This window comes from Terrapene carolina, unplaced genomic scaffold, assembly GCF_002925995.2.
Source record: "Terrapene carolina triunguis isolate 2854851 unplaced genomic scaffold, T_m_triunguis-2.0 Scaffold110, whole genome shotgun sequence".
NCBI classification, from domain to species: Eukaryota; Metazoa; Chordata; order Testudines; family Emydidae; genus Terrapene; species Terrapene triunguis.
The window spans coordinates 5,563,129-5,580,333 of record NW_020664461.1 but is presented as its reverse complement, the minus strand read 5'-3'; the positions used below and the strand labels follow the sequence as shown (position 1 = coordinate 5,580,333).

At 60.8% G+C, this 17,205-nt stretch overlaps 1 protein-coding gene across 1 annotated transcript in view; it reads left to right on the top strand.

Moving 5' to 3' along the window:
• PTPRF (protein tyrosine phosphatase receptor type F) overlaps positions 1-17,205 on the top strand; it is a 397,824-nt gene that overhangs the window by 370,719 nt on the left and 9,900 nt on the right. The window contains exons 19-23 of the mRNA XM_026651946.2: positions 4,412-4,535; positions 7,031-7,206; positions 13,422-13,541; positions 14,456-14,610; positions 15,701-15,986. Of these exons, the coding sequence (XP_026507731.1) occupies positions 4,412-4,535; positions 7,031-7,206; positions 13,422-13,541; positions 14,456-14,610; positions 15,701-15,986 (861 nt within the window). The remainder of the gene's footprint in view (positions 1-4,411; positions 4,536-7,030; positions 7,207-13,421; positions 13,542-14,455; positions 14,611-15,700; positions 15,987-17,205) is intronic.

Here is a 17,205-nt window from a genome sequence, read left to right as displayed (position 1 = left end):
GGGCGAAGGTTTGTGACCCCCGGCCCCTGCAATGGGGTGAGTGCTCGCCCGGGGCTGGGTTTGTGATGCTTCTCCCTGGTGGAAAACGCTGCGTTGCCAGCCCTGTGCTCTGCCATTGGGGCACCCGCACGCCCGGCCTCGCCTGCACAGACAGTTCCAGCTCTGCAAGGCGGACGTGGCTGTGCAGAGCCAGGAGGGAGGCGAGAAGTTCTGTCCCCTCTGCCGTGAGCCCGGGAAGGACAGAGCTGTGTTGATGTGAGCGTAGGAAGCCGGGAGATCTCTGTGTGTCTGCTGGGACTGCCCCAAGATGAAGCGATTCGGTTAGCTGTGGTGAAGCTGTAATGCCGTTGCACGCCAGGATTCCCCTGCTGGCGCCCGAGCAATGCTGTTAGCCTGTCCCCGGCTAGCCGTCCATCTCGCCGGCTAGCAGCCCAGTGGGATCCCGGCAGTCTGGAAATGGGGGTGCTGCCTGTGCTGAGCAAGGGATTGAGCTGGGGACGAGAGAGGGAGACACCGAGACCCGAACAGGACCCTCCCGTGGCGCCAGTGGAGAGTTTGGGTGACATCACACCAGGCCTGAGCCTGTCAGTCTGCAATTGTCCCACATGCCAGGGGCTGACGCCAGCGCTCTTGGCTGTGTGGTAAGGGCAGTGCCAGGGAATTCGTAGTGTGTAGAGTGCCAGGCCCGAAGGGACCAGATCGCCCAGTCTGACCTGTAGACACAGGCCATTAAACGTCACCCAGGGACCCCGATCCATCCTCACCCCGCCCTGCCCCATGCTGGGCCCTCCCCTCCGTCTGGCCTCCTCGCCCCACTATGCCCCAGAACAGCACCCCCACTGGCCGCCAGGCCCTGCTCCTTGCTTGCCGCTGTATTAATGTAGATGGAATAAAGGGGCCCAAAGAGTCCGAGGTTTGAACGTGACCCAGTCACTGCCCAGCTCTGAACGGTGTTAAACAAGGGCTGAGGTTTGGTGTCCGGAGATCCCCGCCTGCTCCGTCCCCGGCAGCGACACCACGACAGCCCTTCACCCTTTCCTTCCCGATACAGACCGGGGGTGGGGGCAGTGCTAAGTGAGCCTGTCCTTGTAACAGCATCCCTTGGTCCCTGCCAGTTTAGCTGGAGGGAGGTTTTAGAGACGGCTGGACAGTCTCTAGGGGAATCACTGGCCTTTGGGGCAAAGAGACGGGCAGGAGCTGCTGCTGCTGCTGCAGGTGGCTCCCGTTTCCTAGCCGACAAAACCAGACGAACACACACGACGGGGGAGAGAAAAGAGCAGCAGAGAGCGAGGCTGCAGCTTCTGTCCCTGGGGTGTCCCTCACTTGCCACCTCCCTGCTGGAGAAACACAGGCCCAGCCCACGGCTGGTCGGATCAGCCACTCCGAGACCTGGCAAACTCGTGCCGGCACCGGGCTGTTCAGGGCACTGCTTTTAGCTGCCTCGGGCTGGCTGCAGGCTCACAGCCGTGCTGCACAATACGCAGCCTTGGCCGGCTAAGCCAGGCTGTTCTTAGGAGGAACAAGTAAAAGGGCACAGGTGGGAGAGGGGTGGTGACACAGTCCCAGGTAGTATTCAGGATTTGGCTGGAGCCAGTGAGGTGACTGTATCTCCGGCTCCCTCCCTTCGGCCTGGGCTGGCCAGGACATGGCTCAGGATTAGGATGAAGGAGGCCCAGGGTCCCAGGAGATGGTGGAGTGACAGCTGTGATGGTGAATCTCATTCTAGTAGCCAGTTTTTCTCCCCTGAAGTCCCTTTCGCTAAGGACTGCCGAAGGCAGGGATGGGTGGACTGGCTCGTCCTCTCTGTATTTTGTCCACCAATTAAGCCTAGTTTCTGACGCACCAATTTTGGTTCACGGATTCTACTTTCTTGCTGGTCTTGCTACCAGGCATGATCTTAATACAATGCTTGAGTTCTGTGAGGAGGCCGTTTGGTTTAGTCTAATTCAGCCTTTGTCTCCCTGTCCCATCTTTTCCCGTTGACGTTCGTTGTTGCTGGCTATCGTGACCCTTCCATGAATTTTTGCTCAGTTCTTCAGGGTAAATTTGTAGTCCCAATTATCAACAGTGCTTGCCCTGTCCCACTCCCTGCCTTGCCCTGCGTCTCCTCTTCCTCTGCCCTATGGGGCCCTTTCAGTAACATGGCCTTCAGCAGAGGGTGAAGAACATTTCAAAAGGAAACGTGACGAAATTCTCTATTGTGCAACGTGTGAGATACGAGCAGCCGCACACGGGGGCTGTGGAACAAGCCAGTGGCCAGGACTAGTGCAGAGATGTGTGTGCAGGGAGCCTCACAGACCCCCAGTGGATACCCGGCTAAACGTTCAGCCAGCAGCCGGTGCTGGCGTCCTCTGCTCCCCCACCCAGCCACAGTGTCCCGCATGCCGCCACCGCCGCTGCTTAGTACTCTGATAATAGAAGATTACAGGGTTTCTGTCGGAAACATCTGTTTACATTCTGCATTGCCCAACCCCCGTATCAGCTCCGCTGTGATGCCACCTCTCCCTGCCAGGCCCTGCGGGGGGGAGAGCGCTGCCACCAGCACCCCTGGGCGGGAGTGACGTGCGCTGTGCAAACGGCGAGCATGGCGCAGGTCCCTGTTCATTCTGAGAGCTGCGGAAGGGCCTGTGCTGGTGACGGCCTCAGGGCAGCCCCTCTACAGGATGCCAAGGCCCCGCATCAGACCGGGCTGTCCTTTATTTAGGTGCCGATAGAGCAGGCTCGTGGTGACCTTAACCGTGCTATTGATCGAAGGGCGGCTGCAGCAAACACCAGAAGGGGCGGTGCAGCGAGTAATCACGTGGGCTGGCGTTTGCACTTTGGGTGTTTCCCTGGGTGAGCAACAGAAGTAGCTAGTCTCCAGCCTGACGCCCCTTCGAGGCTTTCACAGGGGTTAGGACCGTTACGTTCATCTGCCTGCCTCCTACATCACCCAGGCCGTAACGATTCCTGCAGCCAGCCCATATCTTGTGGTTGAGCTAGGGCCTGGTTTTGAGAAGGCGCTGATGAGGCTGGTCATGCAGCTCCCAGCGTTTCATGGCATGACAATAGCTGCCTTTGTGTGTGCACCCAGACCAGGTGTGGGAATGAGGAAGGCTTTGATGAGGAGTGTCCCTCCCAGCTCAGAGGGACATGTTTGGGACAGGCCTTCATATTCTCTTCTGTTCTGCATGTGAGAAATGTGACTACCAGGATGATGCATTTTGGGAATATGGTGGCCAGGCAGCCCTGTGGTGGATGGGCCATGTCGGGTACGCAGTGTGTGTGTCCAGGATGGACTGTGTTGAGTGCGGGGTGGCACAGGATTTGGGATGGGTCACGGCAGGTATACGGGGGGAAGGGTCCTGGAGGGGCTGTGGTGGATATGTGCGGGGGTCCTGGATGGGTCACGGCAGGTATACGGGGGGAAGGGTCCCGGAGGGGCTGTGGTGGGTACGTGCGGGGGTCCTGGATGGGTCACGGCAGGTATATGGGGGGAAGGGTCCCAGACGGGCTGTGGTGGGTACGTGCGGGGGTCCCGGAGGGGCTGTGGGGGGTACGTGCGGGGGTCCTGGATGGGTCACGGCAGGTATACGTGGGGAAGGGTCCCGGAGGGGTGTGGCGGTTATGCCGGGCAGGAGGTTTCAGCCCCACAGCAGAGGGGCTGCGTTCAGTACTTGGGCGGGTCCCACCAGCCATGTCAGGTGCGTCACAGGGGCCCAGCTGGCCCCCAGCAGAGTCTGTTGAGTACGTGGGGGGGATCCTTTGTCAGGGACGCAGGTGAGTCGCGTGTTTGTTTCCCAGCCAGTCCCTAGCACATGGGCCCTACACATGTTTATGGCCCTGTCCCCAGGTCTCATGCCATGAACTGAAAGGAGAGATGTTCACGCTGCGGAAGCAGCTGACGCAGCAACTAGTGACCCATCCGGTTTCATGACTTCTCCCAGCAGGAGCCTTGTTCACTCTTGTTCTTTAATATCCAAAGCCCCTGGGCCGCACGCGGCTCCGGAGGCTGCTCTGTTTCCAGGGACTGCAGCTCGCTGACTGATCCAACCACTGGGGTCAGTAAGCGTGTGCACGGCCCAGCAGGAGCCAGTCCCTGCGGCAGTAATTGAGGTAGAGGAGTTTCTGCTGGGGGGGCAGCTTGGACAAGGGAGCATTGGCTGGGAAGAGGAGGCCCCCCATCACACCAGCCAGAGGCTGTTTCGATGACTGTCAGATTGCTCCAGGGCAGGTTTGACTTCCTGGCAGGGCATTGGGACGGGCATCAGCTGAGCACCAGCCCAGAGAACGCCGTGCTGCCCTGGACCTAGCGCCGCCGCGGGCGTGGCTGGGTGGCAGGCTGGGGCGTGGCAATCCCGCAACTCCCAGGAAAGGTGCGTCTCCTCCAGACGGCCCAGCGTGCTGTAACAGCCTGTCCTCTCTCCTGCAGTCCATCGATCCAGGGCAGCAGTTCACCTGGGAGAACTCCAACCTGGAAGTGAATAAACCAAAAAACCGCTATGCAAACGTGATCGCCTACGACCACTCGCGTGTCATCCTGACCTCTGTCGATGGTAAGCGCGGGGCTCGGGGCCTGTTCCAAGCAGTGTCTGAGGGAGTGGCATGAAAAGCCGCCCAGGGGGATCATTGTAACATGCAGCAGAACAAGGTTACTCCGAGTGTGGCGGGGCAAACAGCCAGGTGAGCGGGATGCGTGTCCATGCTGCGCCCACGCTGCCCAAGGAGGGTCTCGCAGCCGGGCAGGGGCTGCAGACAGCCCAGAAGTGTACTTTGGCTCCAGACCCTGCAAATGTATCTTTCAGGCCGAAGGATAAGAAACAGCAGCAGAATTCTGCTGGCCCCTTCCCCAGCGGTGCGACAGCTGCCCTCCTGCCTCGCCCAGGCCCAGCTCTCTCAGCCTTGGTGTAACGGCACCAGACCCCAGTCATCTTCGGGCAGGATCATACCTGGGACCTCCGGAGCCTCAGCCGCATGAGCTCCAAGCCCCATGGCTGGTCGGGGGAGCGGAGCTGGCTTGTCAGCCCTGGAGACAGGAGCTCGTTGTCACAGCTCCGCCCATAGTGAGCCCGCACCCGCCGCCAAGGGGCTGCGCCTGCCCCTATGTGGGAGTGGAGCAGGCAGCCCGTGACCTGACCCCCACCCCCCGGGAGCCTCAATGCGAGCCTTCCCTGGGTGCAGTTCTGTTGCTGCTGCCTGCTGGGCAGAACGGGCAGCACACCCCTCTCAGCCCCTCTTTCAGCCGCGCGCCCAACTGGCCAGGTGTCCTGCTCTGTGCCCGGTGTCTAGGGACCCGGAACAGCAGGTTAGCTCAAGGCGGCAAATCACAGAGGTTAGAAAGTGCTGCTAGGCCCCATCTAGTCCATCCCGGTCCAGGGGCCAGGGCAGGACTCCGCAAGGTTTTGGCCCATCTCGGTTTGGGTGCCCAAGCGGTGGCTCCGGCTAGCCAGGAAGGGTGTGCTGCATTTCTGCCCCTGCTGCAAGGCCCAGCGTTGAGAGGCAAGTGCCTGAGTGCTGAGTGTGTATCGCCCGGCGAGACCAAACGCTGACCCATCCACCTCCCGCTCTGTGCATAGGAGGCTGCTGACCTTTCTGACCTGCGCTAATGTTTGCTTTCCAGTCCCTGGACACAGCGCGCTGTATTACAACACCCGCCCACTCCTGTCTGTCGCACACATAGAAACGCTCCGGCACCGGAGCATGTGGCTGGCTGCTGGCTGAACGCGTGAGGGGAGCCCAGCTAGTGAAATGCGGCCCCATTGGGTGTTGAGGCTGGAGCTTGCTTGGGATGCAGCCTGGTCTCTCTTCATCCCAAGAAGGAACAGCTTTGTAACGCCAACGGGCTGCTCTTCCTTGGCAGGAGGGTCAGCCTCTTTCCCTGTAGCAGTGTGGGGCTCCCCTATACCGAAGGGCTGAGCGCTGCACTGAGAACCCGCTTTCTTGGAGCAACCCTGGTCCGGTAAGCAGGTTCTGTGACTGAGCCATTCCCAACGTGCCCTGCCAGCTCCCTCTCCTTCACGGCACGAGGCGGCAGCCAGGGAGAAGAGGCCCACATGTGTTAGTGCGGCTGGGCCAACGGGCAGCCAGCACAGAACTCCGGCTGATCTGGTCTCCAGGCTCCAGACTGGGTTACGGCCAGGGAGCTTCTCCTTCCCCGGCCCCTGGCGTCTCTTCCACTGATTCCGCTTGCGGCTGCTGGGAATCAGCAGGAGATTCTGCGGAGCCCCGTGGGGGGTGGAACTGATCCCCAGCCTCCTTTAAGGGAAAATGAGAGCACGCCCTCCTGGGGACCACGGGGATCCCTCCGGGTCCTAGACCTGCTGCTGGTGCTGAGGGCGGCTGCAGCCCCCACAAAGCCAGGTGCTCACATTCAGCTCCGGCAGAACGGCGTCACGTTTGTCTTAGTAACTGCGGGTTTGTGTTTTAAAGGCATTTCCGGGCAAGAGCTTGACACTGGAGGGGCATGCGGGGCGGGACACCTGCACGTGGGGGGGTGCTTTACATGGGGGGGCACTATGTGCTGGGGGGCAGCCCACGGAACCTAGAGGAGGGCAAGCTTTACATGTGGGGTGAGGGGCACTGCATGCAGGGGGCAGCGTGCGGAGGCCAGAGGAGGGGGAGCTGGGGGGGTGGGCGGGGGGGCGCTGCATGAGGAGGGCAGCCTGCGGAGGCCAGAGGACGGGAAGTTTTTCGCATGTTCCCCTTTGCAAACAGACCCGGGAGAGCGTGAAAGTAACAGAGCAACAAAACCTGTCCCGAAGTGCTGCAAGGCCGCAGCAAACAGCCGGCCAACGTGAGACAATTCTTTAAATCTGTTGCCTGGGGCTGTACGTGCTGCCTGTGAACTTCCCTTTGTGTGCGAGGTGGCAGCTGTCTCTGCTTCCATGTGGCCTGATTGCTCCAGTAACGTGTTAGTTAGATGGCTCCAGTAACGCACAGCCCTCGCCAGCTCTCCCTGCGGGGAGGGACTGGCTCAGCGCCTCGCAGGTTCGTCAGGCGCCTTGCAGTCAGCCCGGCTCCCCGGGTAACCCGGCTCCCTTGGTCTCCGCAGGGGTGCCCGGCAGTGACTACATCAACGCGAACTACATCGATGGGTACCGGAAGCAGAATGCGTACATCGCTACCCAGGGGCCCCTGCCAGAGACGCTCAGCGACTTCTGGAGGATGGTGTGGGAGCAGAGGACAGCGACCATAGTCATGATGACCCGGCTGGAGGAGAAATCCAGGGTATGGGGAGCTCGGGGCGGGACGGTTCTGACCCCAGTGAAACACGGGTCACTGTTGCAGGCGCAGGGTGGGAACAAGCTTCTCTGAGTAAAACCCTCCCCGCCACGCACGCGCTAGCTCCCCCCCCCCCCCCCCCCCCCCCACCCCCCTCCCCCACTAGCCTCCGCCCTCCCTCTCCACACTCAGGTGCCACCCCCACCCACACGTGCACGCACCCGCTCCAATGCGAAGCTCTGCAATAGGAGTGTTGGGGCGCTGTGTCCCCGCAGAAGCAGGGGGGTGAGGCTGGTAAGGAGCGTTTTAAGCGTTGGGCAGCCTGCTAGGGCCGCGGCGTCCCCGCACTGCGGAGTGGCTGGTGGAATCTCCTTGCAATGACCAGGCTGATCTGTCCCCGGGCCGACGCCAGAGAGCTGCAGGGATGATCCCATCTCGCCGGGCTCGGCTCCTGAGGCTGCACTGTACAGCCCCTGCGGAGCCGGGAAGGAAGGAACAGGGGCCTCCTTTGGAGATGGGTTTGTGGCCGCCCTGACCATCTCTCTCCTGACTTCGTTTTCTCCCAGTATTTCACCGTTGCCACGCCAACCGCAGGCAGCGGGCCAGTGCTCAGGCTGTGAGCTGGGGCTGCAGGAGGGGAGAGACGGGGCTTTGGGCTCAGCTGAAAGCCAAGTTCTGTAGCGCTCTCCCCGTCCCGACGGTGGGGTGGGAAGCCCCTGCGCACGACACGGCTGGGGTGGGAGCGCCTCACAGGGAGGGGCCCAGAGGCTGCCAAACAAACTTATTTTCCCCCGGGGCCCAAGCAGGCCTGGCTTCAGGCTTCCCCCCAGCTGCTGAGATCAGGCCAGCTCCTCCCCGGGCAATGGCCAGTCCCTCGCTAGAGACAGACGCGCACACGGGTGCAGCTTTGTGTCCCCTGCTGGCCCTACAGCACCTGCCCCAACGCTCTGCCGGACACTGGCTGAGCCCCCCAGGACTGCGCACACCGAGGGAAGCAAACAAAATGGAGCCCTGGGGTTTGTGGTCCGGCTCCAGCGCTTGCTGAATGGGCAGAGGTGCCTCCTGAGAGGAGAAGGACCTGCAGTGGCTAAGGGCCCCTGTGAGCAGGGGCCAGTGGCTAAAAACACCTGAGTGGCCCTTTAAACTTTTTTTTTTAAAATTTACCTTTGAGGTGTGAGAAAAAGCCAAATAAATCACTGTCACGTCACTTGTAGGCTGGCTACTTATCACACGCCACTGCAGGGTGCATGCTTCTCTATGATAACGGGTGTCTCTGGACCCTGCCGGCACCTGTCTGCCTCCTGCTTCCCTGCTACTGAGACGTGCATTATCTCCCCCTAACACACACACTGGCCTGGAGGCAGTGCACGGGGCAGGCCCTGGGCTGGGCATGTGCAACGTCAGCCACTAGAGCAGGGACAAAATGAGCGGGGAGCCCCAGGCGCCGTCCATGCCGCCGTGCCCCTCACACCGCGAGAGGCCAGCCAGAGACAGCCCTTCCCATCATCCCCAGCAGGCGGCCCTGCCCAGAGAGACAGAATCCGAGGAGGAAGTGGGGAAAGTATTGGGGTCGGCCTGAAACCGGTTACCCACAGCGGTACTGTGAGTACCCTACTGCAGCCCTGTGCTGGACAGGAGGCCTGGTACTTCCCTGCTGACCCGGCATCTCTGGGAGAGAAGGGAACAGGGCATGCGGGAGGGAGTGGGAGGGCACGGGGAGGCTGGCGGCGGGATGGGGGTCGAGGAATTGCTTTTCCATGAAGATTCTCTGGATTGCATTTCCTTTCCCAGTGTTCCCTGGCGAGAGACCTCCCGTCCCCCGCGATTTGGAATTCAGTCGCTCCCATTCAGCCTCTTCCCTTGTCATCTCCGTCTCGCTCTCCCCGTCCTGCCCCATTGCCTTCAGAAACAGACTCTGGGGGTTTAGTGCTTGCCTGGAACTCTTCCTGGACTCCGCTGGGAGCCTGGACAGCCTCACCCAGCTGGTTCCCTTTGCTAGGCACCGCTAACCACTGTGTCCCTGAACTTTGGTCAGCCACCAGCATGTGGCCCGGGAGGAGGCTTGCGGCCCCCCCCCCCCCGGATTTCTGTGGGACAGCCCCAGTTTTGCTGGGGCCAGTCCTTGTGCCACAAGCCTAGTTTAATGCATCACAAAGTGCTCTGGACCCGACACCACCATTGCCTCTTGATGTCACACCAGGCCAGACGCGGCAATGTCAGGGGTTTATCCTGGAAAAGCCTTTTCCAGCTGGCCCCCTTCTCGAGCGCCCCATTGGCCGGCGGCTCAGCACAAGAATGCAGCTACAGCTGTGTAGCCTGCGGGCCAGGCTCGGAGGCTGTGGAGCCGGCGCGTGATGCGGAGCGGGCTCTGCCTGATTTCTGAGCCGAGAGCCGCACGTCCTGCCAGTAATGCTGGGTGGAGATAAGCTGACCCGAGGCCAGCCGCAGCTTCGCAGCCCTGCAGGGTGACAGTGCTTTAAAGGGCTCCTGGGCTCTGGGAAGGGGGGCACAAGCTGCAGAAAAAAATCTTTAAAGAACATCAGCTTTTATGTCGGCAATCTGAGCCTGCTTGATGGTCCAAATCATCCTCCCTTTTCATGTTCGCACAAAGCGAGAGCCGCATAAAGGACCGAAGCGTCTGGCTCGGGCAATTTAACTGCCTTCAAAGCTTTACAGTCAGTTTCCGAATCGTTTGGTGGTGGTTAGAAACACTTCGCTTTCCCAGGGTGCTGAGCCCTGGCGCTTCCCACCGACTGTGGGAAGGTGTCAGCGCTGGCTCCTGCCGGAGAGCCCACCCCGGAGGCCACGCCTGCTGTGCGGCTCCCCCTCCCACTTTGCCGACAGTGGCACCGGAGCAGGGAGGGGAGATGAGGCCCGATGCACTGCTCACCAGCAACCCTTGCTCTGCGAGCAGACGTGGCCGTTGGGCTCCCCGAGGCAGGAGGGGCCACTCAGCAAAGCTGGCAGTAAATGTCTGTTCAGGACATTAGTGTGTTCCTCGCCTTAATGAGAAGCGAGCGCTGCCAGAAGAAACCGTCTCTTATCGGCTTTAGTGCCACAGCGCATCGGCTTCCGCATAAAATTTACAGAGCTTGAAAATGGGGCATAAACATTATGGGTAAATTTGGCAGAAAATGTGACTGACTCTTATCTGGTCATGAATAAATAATTTTCAATTACCAGCCCCAGCGCTGCTAGGAGCCTGACACAGGATGCTTCGAAAGTTGGGTTTGTGTTTGTGCAATGCCAGCTCTGTGGTTCCCACGTGTCGGGGAAGAGAGGCTGTCTCACGAGGCTGAGAGAGAGACCGCAGGCCGGTGGGGAGGGCGGGCAGCAGATCTCTGGCCGTGACCTTTACACTCTAGAGACACTGAGAATCTGGCTCAGATTAGCCAGGGTTTGCTTCCTCCTGGAGCCAGGAGTGGCTCTGGGCTGGCTGCAGCTGCCACTGATCCGCAAGGATTGGATCAGTTTAGCCGTGACCTCAGCGTTCGTTCTGCAGCCAGTCACCATAAAACAACGTTCTGCTCCATGCCCAGCGATGGGGAGATACACACGCTCAGATGTACGCGCAGCCCGGGTCTCTCCGCACACTCTCCACCGGGGATGTGCTCCGTGCCCAGCGAGGGAGAGAGATTCGCACACTCAGATGTACGTGCAGCCCAGGTCTCTCCGCACACTCTGTGGGGGGATCTGCTCCATGCCCAGCGAGGGAGAGAGATTCGCACACTCAGATGTCCGTGCAGCCTGGGTCTCTCTGCACACTCTCCACCGGGGATGTGCTCCGTGCCCAGCGAGGGAGAGAGATTCGCACACTCAGATGTACGTGCAGCCCGGGTCTCTCCGCACACTCTGTGGGGGGATCTGCTCCATGCCCAGCGAGGGACAGAGATTCGCACACTCAGATGTACGTGCAGCCCGGGTCTCTGCACTCTACACCGGGGCATCCTGAGAGAGGCTGGAATCTCAGCTCCCACCCTCTAGGCATGCAGCCCCTGCTTCATCTTCTTTTCGGGGGCAGTGCAGGCTTGGGGGAGATCAGGGCAGCGACAAGCCCCAGTGCCAGGACCTCGCCAGAGACAGAAGCGGCTCAGTTGAACTGCAAGAGGCAGGATGGCCACATCCCCGGTGCCATCCCGCTGTCCTTTCGCCTGTCCCAAAGCTCACTCAGCGTATGGTGCCGTTCCATTGATTCTAACTCCTCCTGTCCCCCTTGTGAGCACGCAGCTAATGATTACGTAAGACAAGCCCCGGTGAGCTCCCATTCATTCCCCTCTCCTAGGGCGGGCATCCGGGTCCCAGGCAGCTCCCAGGGGTGGGAATGAAGTTCCTGTTGGCGGCCAGGCAGCTGGCTCGGCTGGGCTCGGCGGCTGGGCTCGGCTGGGCGTTGGAGTCGTGTGCAGAATTAATAGGAGCCAAGGTTTGGAGACAATCAAGAACAGGAGGCAGCTTCTAAAAACCAAACCATTTGAATAGCCAAGTGCGGGGGGGAGGGGAGCGGACGCCCCGGGCAGGTGAGATGTGGGGAGGGGAGTGAGTGCCCCGGGCAGGTGAGATGGGGGGGAGGGGAGCCAAGAGGCAGACTAACCAATAGGCCACCCGTAGGACCTGCCATTGCATTTCAGGGAGGAGGAGACACAGCTCAGACAGGAGGATTGAGGGGTCAGAAGAGAAACTGTGGCGCTCTGTGCGTAGGTGGCCCCAAGACTCGGGCAGGCCCTGCTGTGCTGTGCTGGGCCATAGCATAGCCTGTGGGAAGCAGCACTCAGCCCCCCGAGGTGTCTCTGAGACCGAGGAGCCGCTAGCACAGGCCGAGGAGCCGCGTGGTGGCAGGGCCGTGAGCACAGGCCGAGGAGCCGCGCGGTGGCAGGCCGAGGAGCCGCGCGGTGGCAGGGCCGCGAGCACAGGCCGAGGAGCCGCGCGATGAAAGGGCCGCGAGCACAGGCCGAGGAGCCGCGCGGTGGCTGGGGCCGTGAGGGCCATGGACAGAGGCCGATGTTCGGCCGTGCTAGGGCTGTGGAGGAGGAGGCTGGGCTCTAGGCTGATTGCAGCTTTCCCAGGATGTGCCCCATCTCTCCTCGTGGCAGTCGCAGGGGGAAACGTGCTCCGGCTGCGGGGTTTGAGCGGGAGTCTGCGTCTGCGGCAGGGTGGCCTTTGAGGCCCCCACACTGGAGAGGGGCGAGGCCGATTCGAAGGGACCGAGTGCCAAACCGAGGGTTGTCTGGGCCCCCTACGAGCCCCCCATGGGCTGCTCCCGGCCTGGTGCCCGTGGCAGCCTTCCCTGCAGTGCAGAGAGCACCAGGCCTAGCACGCACAGTAGCCGGGCGTAGAGCACTGCATGCTGGGACCTGTCACTCCCACGGGGCCTCGCCACCTACCAAAGGTGGGGCCAGCGATGCTGCGTGGGGGCACCTGAGGGAGCAGGCTGCGGAGCTGCTGGAGGGCTGTGCGCTCATCCCGAGTCTGGCCTCAGAGCCACAGGAGGCTCCTGTTTCTTCCCTCCCAGCGTGGGGGAGAAGGCCCCTGGGCTGGCTACAGATTGCTGGGTCACTGACTGTGTCTCTGTCTCACCCCCGCCGCCCTTTCAAGGGCAGACTCTCCGGTCTCTCTCCTCACCTCCTGACACTTCGCTGGTTAGCACAGAAATTTGCTTCCAAACCCAAGTTAGTGATGCCCTGCGGGGCCCAGCTCCGCGCCCGCAGCATCCCCGTGGGGCAGGGCTGGCGGCCCCCGATCATGCCAGTGCCACAGCGGGGTGTGGAGCAGAGGATTATAGGTTCTGGGCAGGTGCCCGCAGATGGGGAGGCAGCGAGTGTGCTCCTCTGCAGACCCCAATCTTCCCAAAGAGCAGGTAGAGAACAGGAAATTATAGGGGAGAGAAATTGCTTTTTGCATCAGTGCCTCTTCTCTGCACTCGTCAGCTTCCTCGCTGCTGTCCCTGCATTCTGTGCCCCAGCCACCTGGCCACCCCGATCGTTCCTGCACCAGCGAGCTCTTCCCAAAGCAAACCCCTTTGAATGAGGGCCCAGGGGAGCGCGTGCTGGCGCTGCGAGGATTCAGAGCTGCAGTGGAGGGGCCCAGGACAGCGCGTCTCAGGGCGCTTTGGGTTCCCCACACCGCAAACTGCATGTTACATTCAGGGAGGGCTGTTCAGCCCCGACCCGGGCCTCCTGCAAGAGCCCTGGCCAAGCCGTGACCCACCCTTTTCTGTCATGCTGCAGGTGAAGTGTGACCAGTACTGGCCAGGCCGGGGCACAGAGACCTACGGGCTGATTCAGGTGACCCTGCTGGACACCGTCGAGCTGGCTACCTACACGGTCCGGACGTTTGCACTCTACAAGGTAATGGGTGGGCTGTGGCTGTGCCCTGCACGCCTGGCCCTGGGGATAGCCAGCCCCACAGAGGCCCACGCGCAGCCCCTGGCTGATCACACCGCTGGGCTGTTTGGGCAGTGACCGGATCGCGCCCACAGAGCTCACGCCCAGCCTACACAGGATTTTGGCCTGGACACCATGGGGTGTGCTAGCCCTGTGCTTCTCGCCACGCCAGCTGCTCCTCTCCAGCCTGCTGCATTCCTTAGCCATGCCCGCGGAAACCCCCGCGCTCAGCACACAGCAGCGAAGCGCCCGCAGCGCCAGGCTGAGTCTGGCTCCTGCAGGGACCCGGCACCCAGCAGGTGGAGGGTCCCCGTGCAGAGGCTGACGGCACTGCTACAAAGGGGACTTGCTCACTCCCCCGGGCAGGGAGGTTGCTCTCTAGGAGATGGGCCACCTTTGGCTGCCCAGCTGGCTCCACAGGGAACTGCGTGTGTGCCTGGTCCATCGCAGGCCAGATTACCCCACCCGCGAGCCTCCAGCTCCCACTGTCCCCATGCTTAACCGTCCTCAAGGCACCAGGCATCAGTGGAGTGATTAGAACAGGGAAGGTCCCCCCCTTCTCGTTCCTTTGGGTCTCAGTTTACCCACCTGGCCCATCCTTCTCTTCAGTCTGATCCAGATCCATACAGTGCACACGGCGCTTTCCCCAGATCAGCTGTCTGTGCTCAGGGGGCCGCCCTCCTGCCTCCTTCCCCGGGCTCAGGGGCGTGGCTGGGGTCCCGGTGCTGAGAGGGGCTCACAAGAGGGGGTATTTGGCCCTCTGAGACGCGTGTGCCCGTTTGTGCGGGTGTTGAACGCCCACGGTGACGCACACGGCTGAGTCCCCCAGAGCCCGGCTCGTTCTCAGCCCCGGCACGTCTCTTTGGGCTCCTTGGCAGAACGGCTCCAGCGAGAAGCGAGAGTTACGCCAGTTCCAGTTCATGGCGTGGCCGGACCATGGGGTGCCGGAGTACCCCACCCCCATCCTCGCTTTCCTGCGCCGGGTGAAAGCCTGTAACCCCCTTGACGCTGGGCCCATGGTTGTCCATTGCAGGTAAGAGTCGTTGCGGGAGGAGCTGCTGTGTTTTAAAGGCTGCAGGGGTCACGTGACCCTTGAGCTGCTGTAATAGAACAGGTTTGGCTTATTCCTGCTTAATGGGAACGTGCCTCTCGCGGCAGCCTGGGCCGGGGTGATGGGAGTGCCTCCCCTGAGGACCCCCCAGGTCAGCGTCTTTGCTACTGGTGGAGTTTGCAGTGTGGCGCCACTGTCAGATGAAACAGCGCTTTGCAGTTCTGATCAGAGAGGTGCAGAAGCCACAGTTCTCTGAGCAGCAGCAAACACCGTTGAGAATTACAGCATGCTCAGAGCTGCCCGGCCAGGGGATTCCACGCACGGATGCACATGCCCCCGCACAGGGCATTTATTGTTGCTCTCCGGGAGGGGTGAGAAGGGCTGTATTTGCTGGAACTATTAGTCCACTAAGAATCAGCATCTTCTCTGGCCCGAGATTTATCTCCCCCAGCAGAGTGGGGACTATCACTGAGCAAACCACTCCATCGCTGCTCACTGGCAAACGCCTTGGAGACAGTATTTAATGCTCTTCCTTCGTGCCCAGTTTCAGAGGGGGTATAGTTAAAACCCAAACACGCCACATTAAAACCCAGTTACAGATCTGACTTGGATGATAGCAAGGAGGTGCCCTGGCTCCGTATCTCTGCCTTGTGTTCCTGCGTCAGGGCCCATGGCTGCTGCCTGCGGGGTGAGCCCAGCAGAGATCGCCATTGGCTAATGCTCTCCCGCACGCAGCGGCGAGCCAGCCAGGTGTGTTCTGAGCCCAGGTGCAGAGTATTAAGTACAAAAGTGCACAACCCCCTTCTCTGCCCTGGCCGGAGTCTTGTTGTGCGGAGGGGGAAGCGTAGACACAGATGAGGGAAAGGGCTTGCCCAGGGCCGTGCAGGGACTTGGAGTCGTGGCCGGGATTAGAATCCAGGTCTCCTGACTCCCCCGCCTGACATTTAAACCCTCGCGGCGTGTCTGCTGGCTGCTCCCTGGAGGGAAAGGGTGCCGGGGGAGCAGGGCTGAGAGACGGCTGAGCTCTGCAGCAGCATAGTGCTAACTCCTGCACCGTGCTGTGCTCCTGCAGCGCTGGCGTGGGCAGGACGGGCTGCTTCATTGTCATCGACGCCATGCTGGAGAGGATGAAGCATGAGAAGACGGTCGACATCTATGGCCACGTGACGTGCATGAGATCTCAGCGTAACTACATGGTGCAGACCGAGGACCAATACATCTTCATCCACGAGTCCTTGCTGGAGGCAGCCACCTGTGGCAACACCGAAGTGCCCGCCCGCAACCTCTTTGCTCACCTCCAGAAGCTGAGCCAGGTGCCCCCGGGCGAGAGCGTCACTGCCATGGAGCTGGAATTCAAGGTAAGCGAGCACGCGTCCATGCCCCCTGAAATCCCCTGGCTTGGGCCCTGTTGGTGCCGGGCTCCCGTCCGTCCCACACCCCCGAGAGCAGCCAGCGGCTGAGGAGCTAGCGCTGGGCATGGAGGGTGATTGGGCTGGGTCTAATGGTTCTTTTGTTCATTTCCAAGCCAGGGAACAGCTATTAAAATCCATTTGAATCGTGGAGTTTGTGCTGCCCACACTTCCTCCCCAGCTTGGCAGGGAGGATCTAGAAGGCAGATGCGAGAGTCTCAGCAGCACGTTCTGCTCTTGGTTCACAGTGCGGCTGGAGCTGCATCCGAAACCAGACGCAGATTGTGTGTTTGGGATAATTGATGTGACTGTGAACAACTTGTCTGGAAGCGGCTCCAGTGTAAATATCAGAGCTGTTTATAGTCCCATCCTCGTGCTGCTGAGCTCGGCTATCATTTAACCTCCAGTTAGGGTGGCAGGCTGTGGTGACAGCAGCATCTGAAGGAACCCAGGAGTAGGGTTTTAAAAAACAGCCCACCTGCTGCTGAGAGTGTGCGTGTTGGCACTGAGTGTGTGTGTGTGTGTGTGTGTGTGTGTTTGCATGCGTGTATATGTGTTAGCACTGCCTGTGTTGGTACTGCGTGTCTGTGTGTGTTGGCACTGGGTGTGTGCGCGCGTGTGTGTATGTGTTGGCACTGCCTGTGTGCGTGTCTGTGTGTGTGTGTTGGCACTGGGTGTCTGTGTGCACGTGCGTGTGTGTGTGACTGCCTAGCACAGATATTTATTACAGCCGTGGAGATGGAGACCAGCTCTGCTAAGCGCCCATGTGCTCCTCTGATGGGCATTAGTCCAGCAGACGCATGCAGGGGAATACAGCTCATGCAGGGAAGCAGCCGACCGTGGAGGCCGTGAGACGAGCTGCTGGAGTTCGGCTTCGCCCTGGGAATCTCCTCCAAGTGCAAACGGGGCTGGGGAGGCCAAACATTGACTTCTCTGAACACGGGGAAAGGCAAAGCCGCTTCGTCCTGCGGTCACCAAAGCTACCGACGACACCTTGGGCATTAGCTCAGACTCCTCTGAGCCAATAAGCAGGGGTTGCTGTCCAACGGAGCCCTGCCGTTCGGGGCTGGGGCAGGCAGGGAGGGGTGTACGTGGGGGCGAGGGGGGGTCTCTCATCTGCCAGGTCTCTCATATTTAGAAGGAGATTTATGCGTGAGAGAGTTTTTAA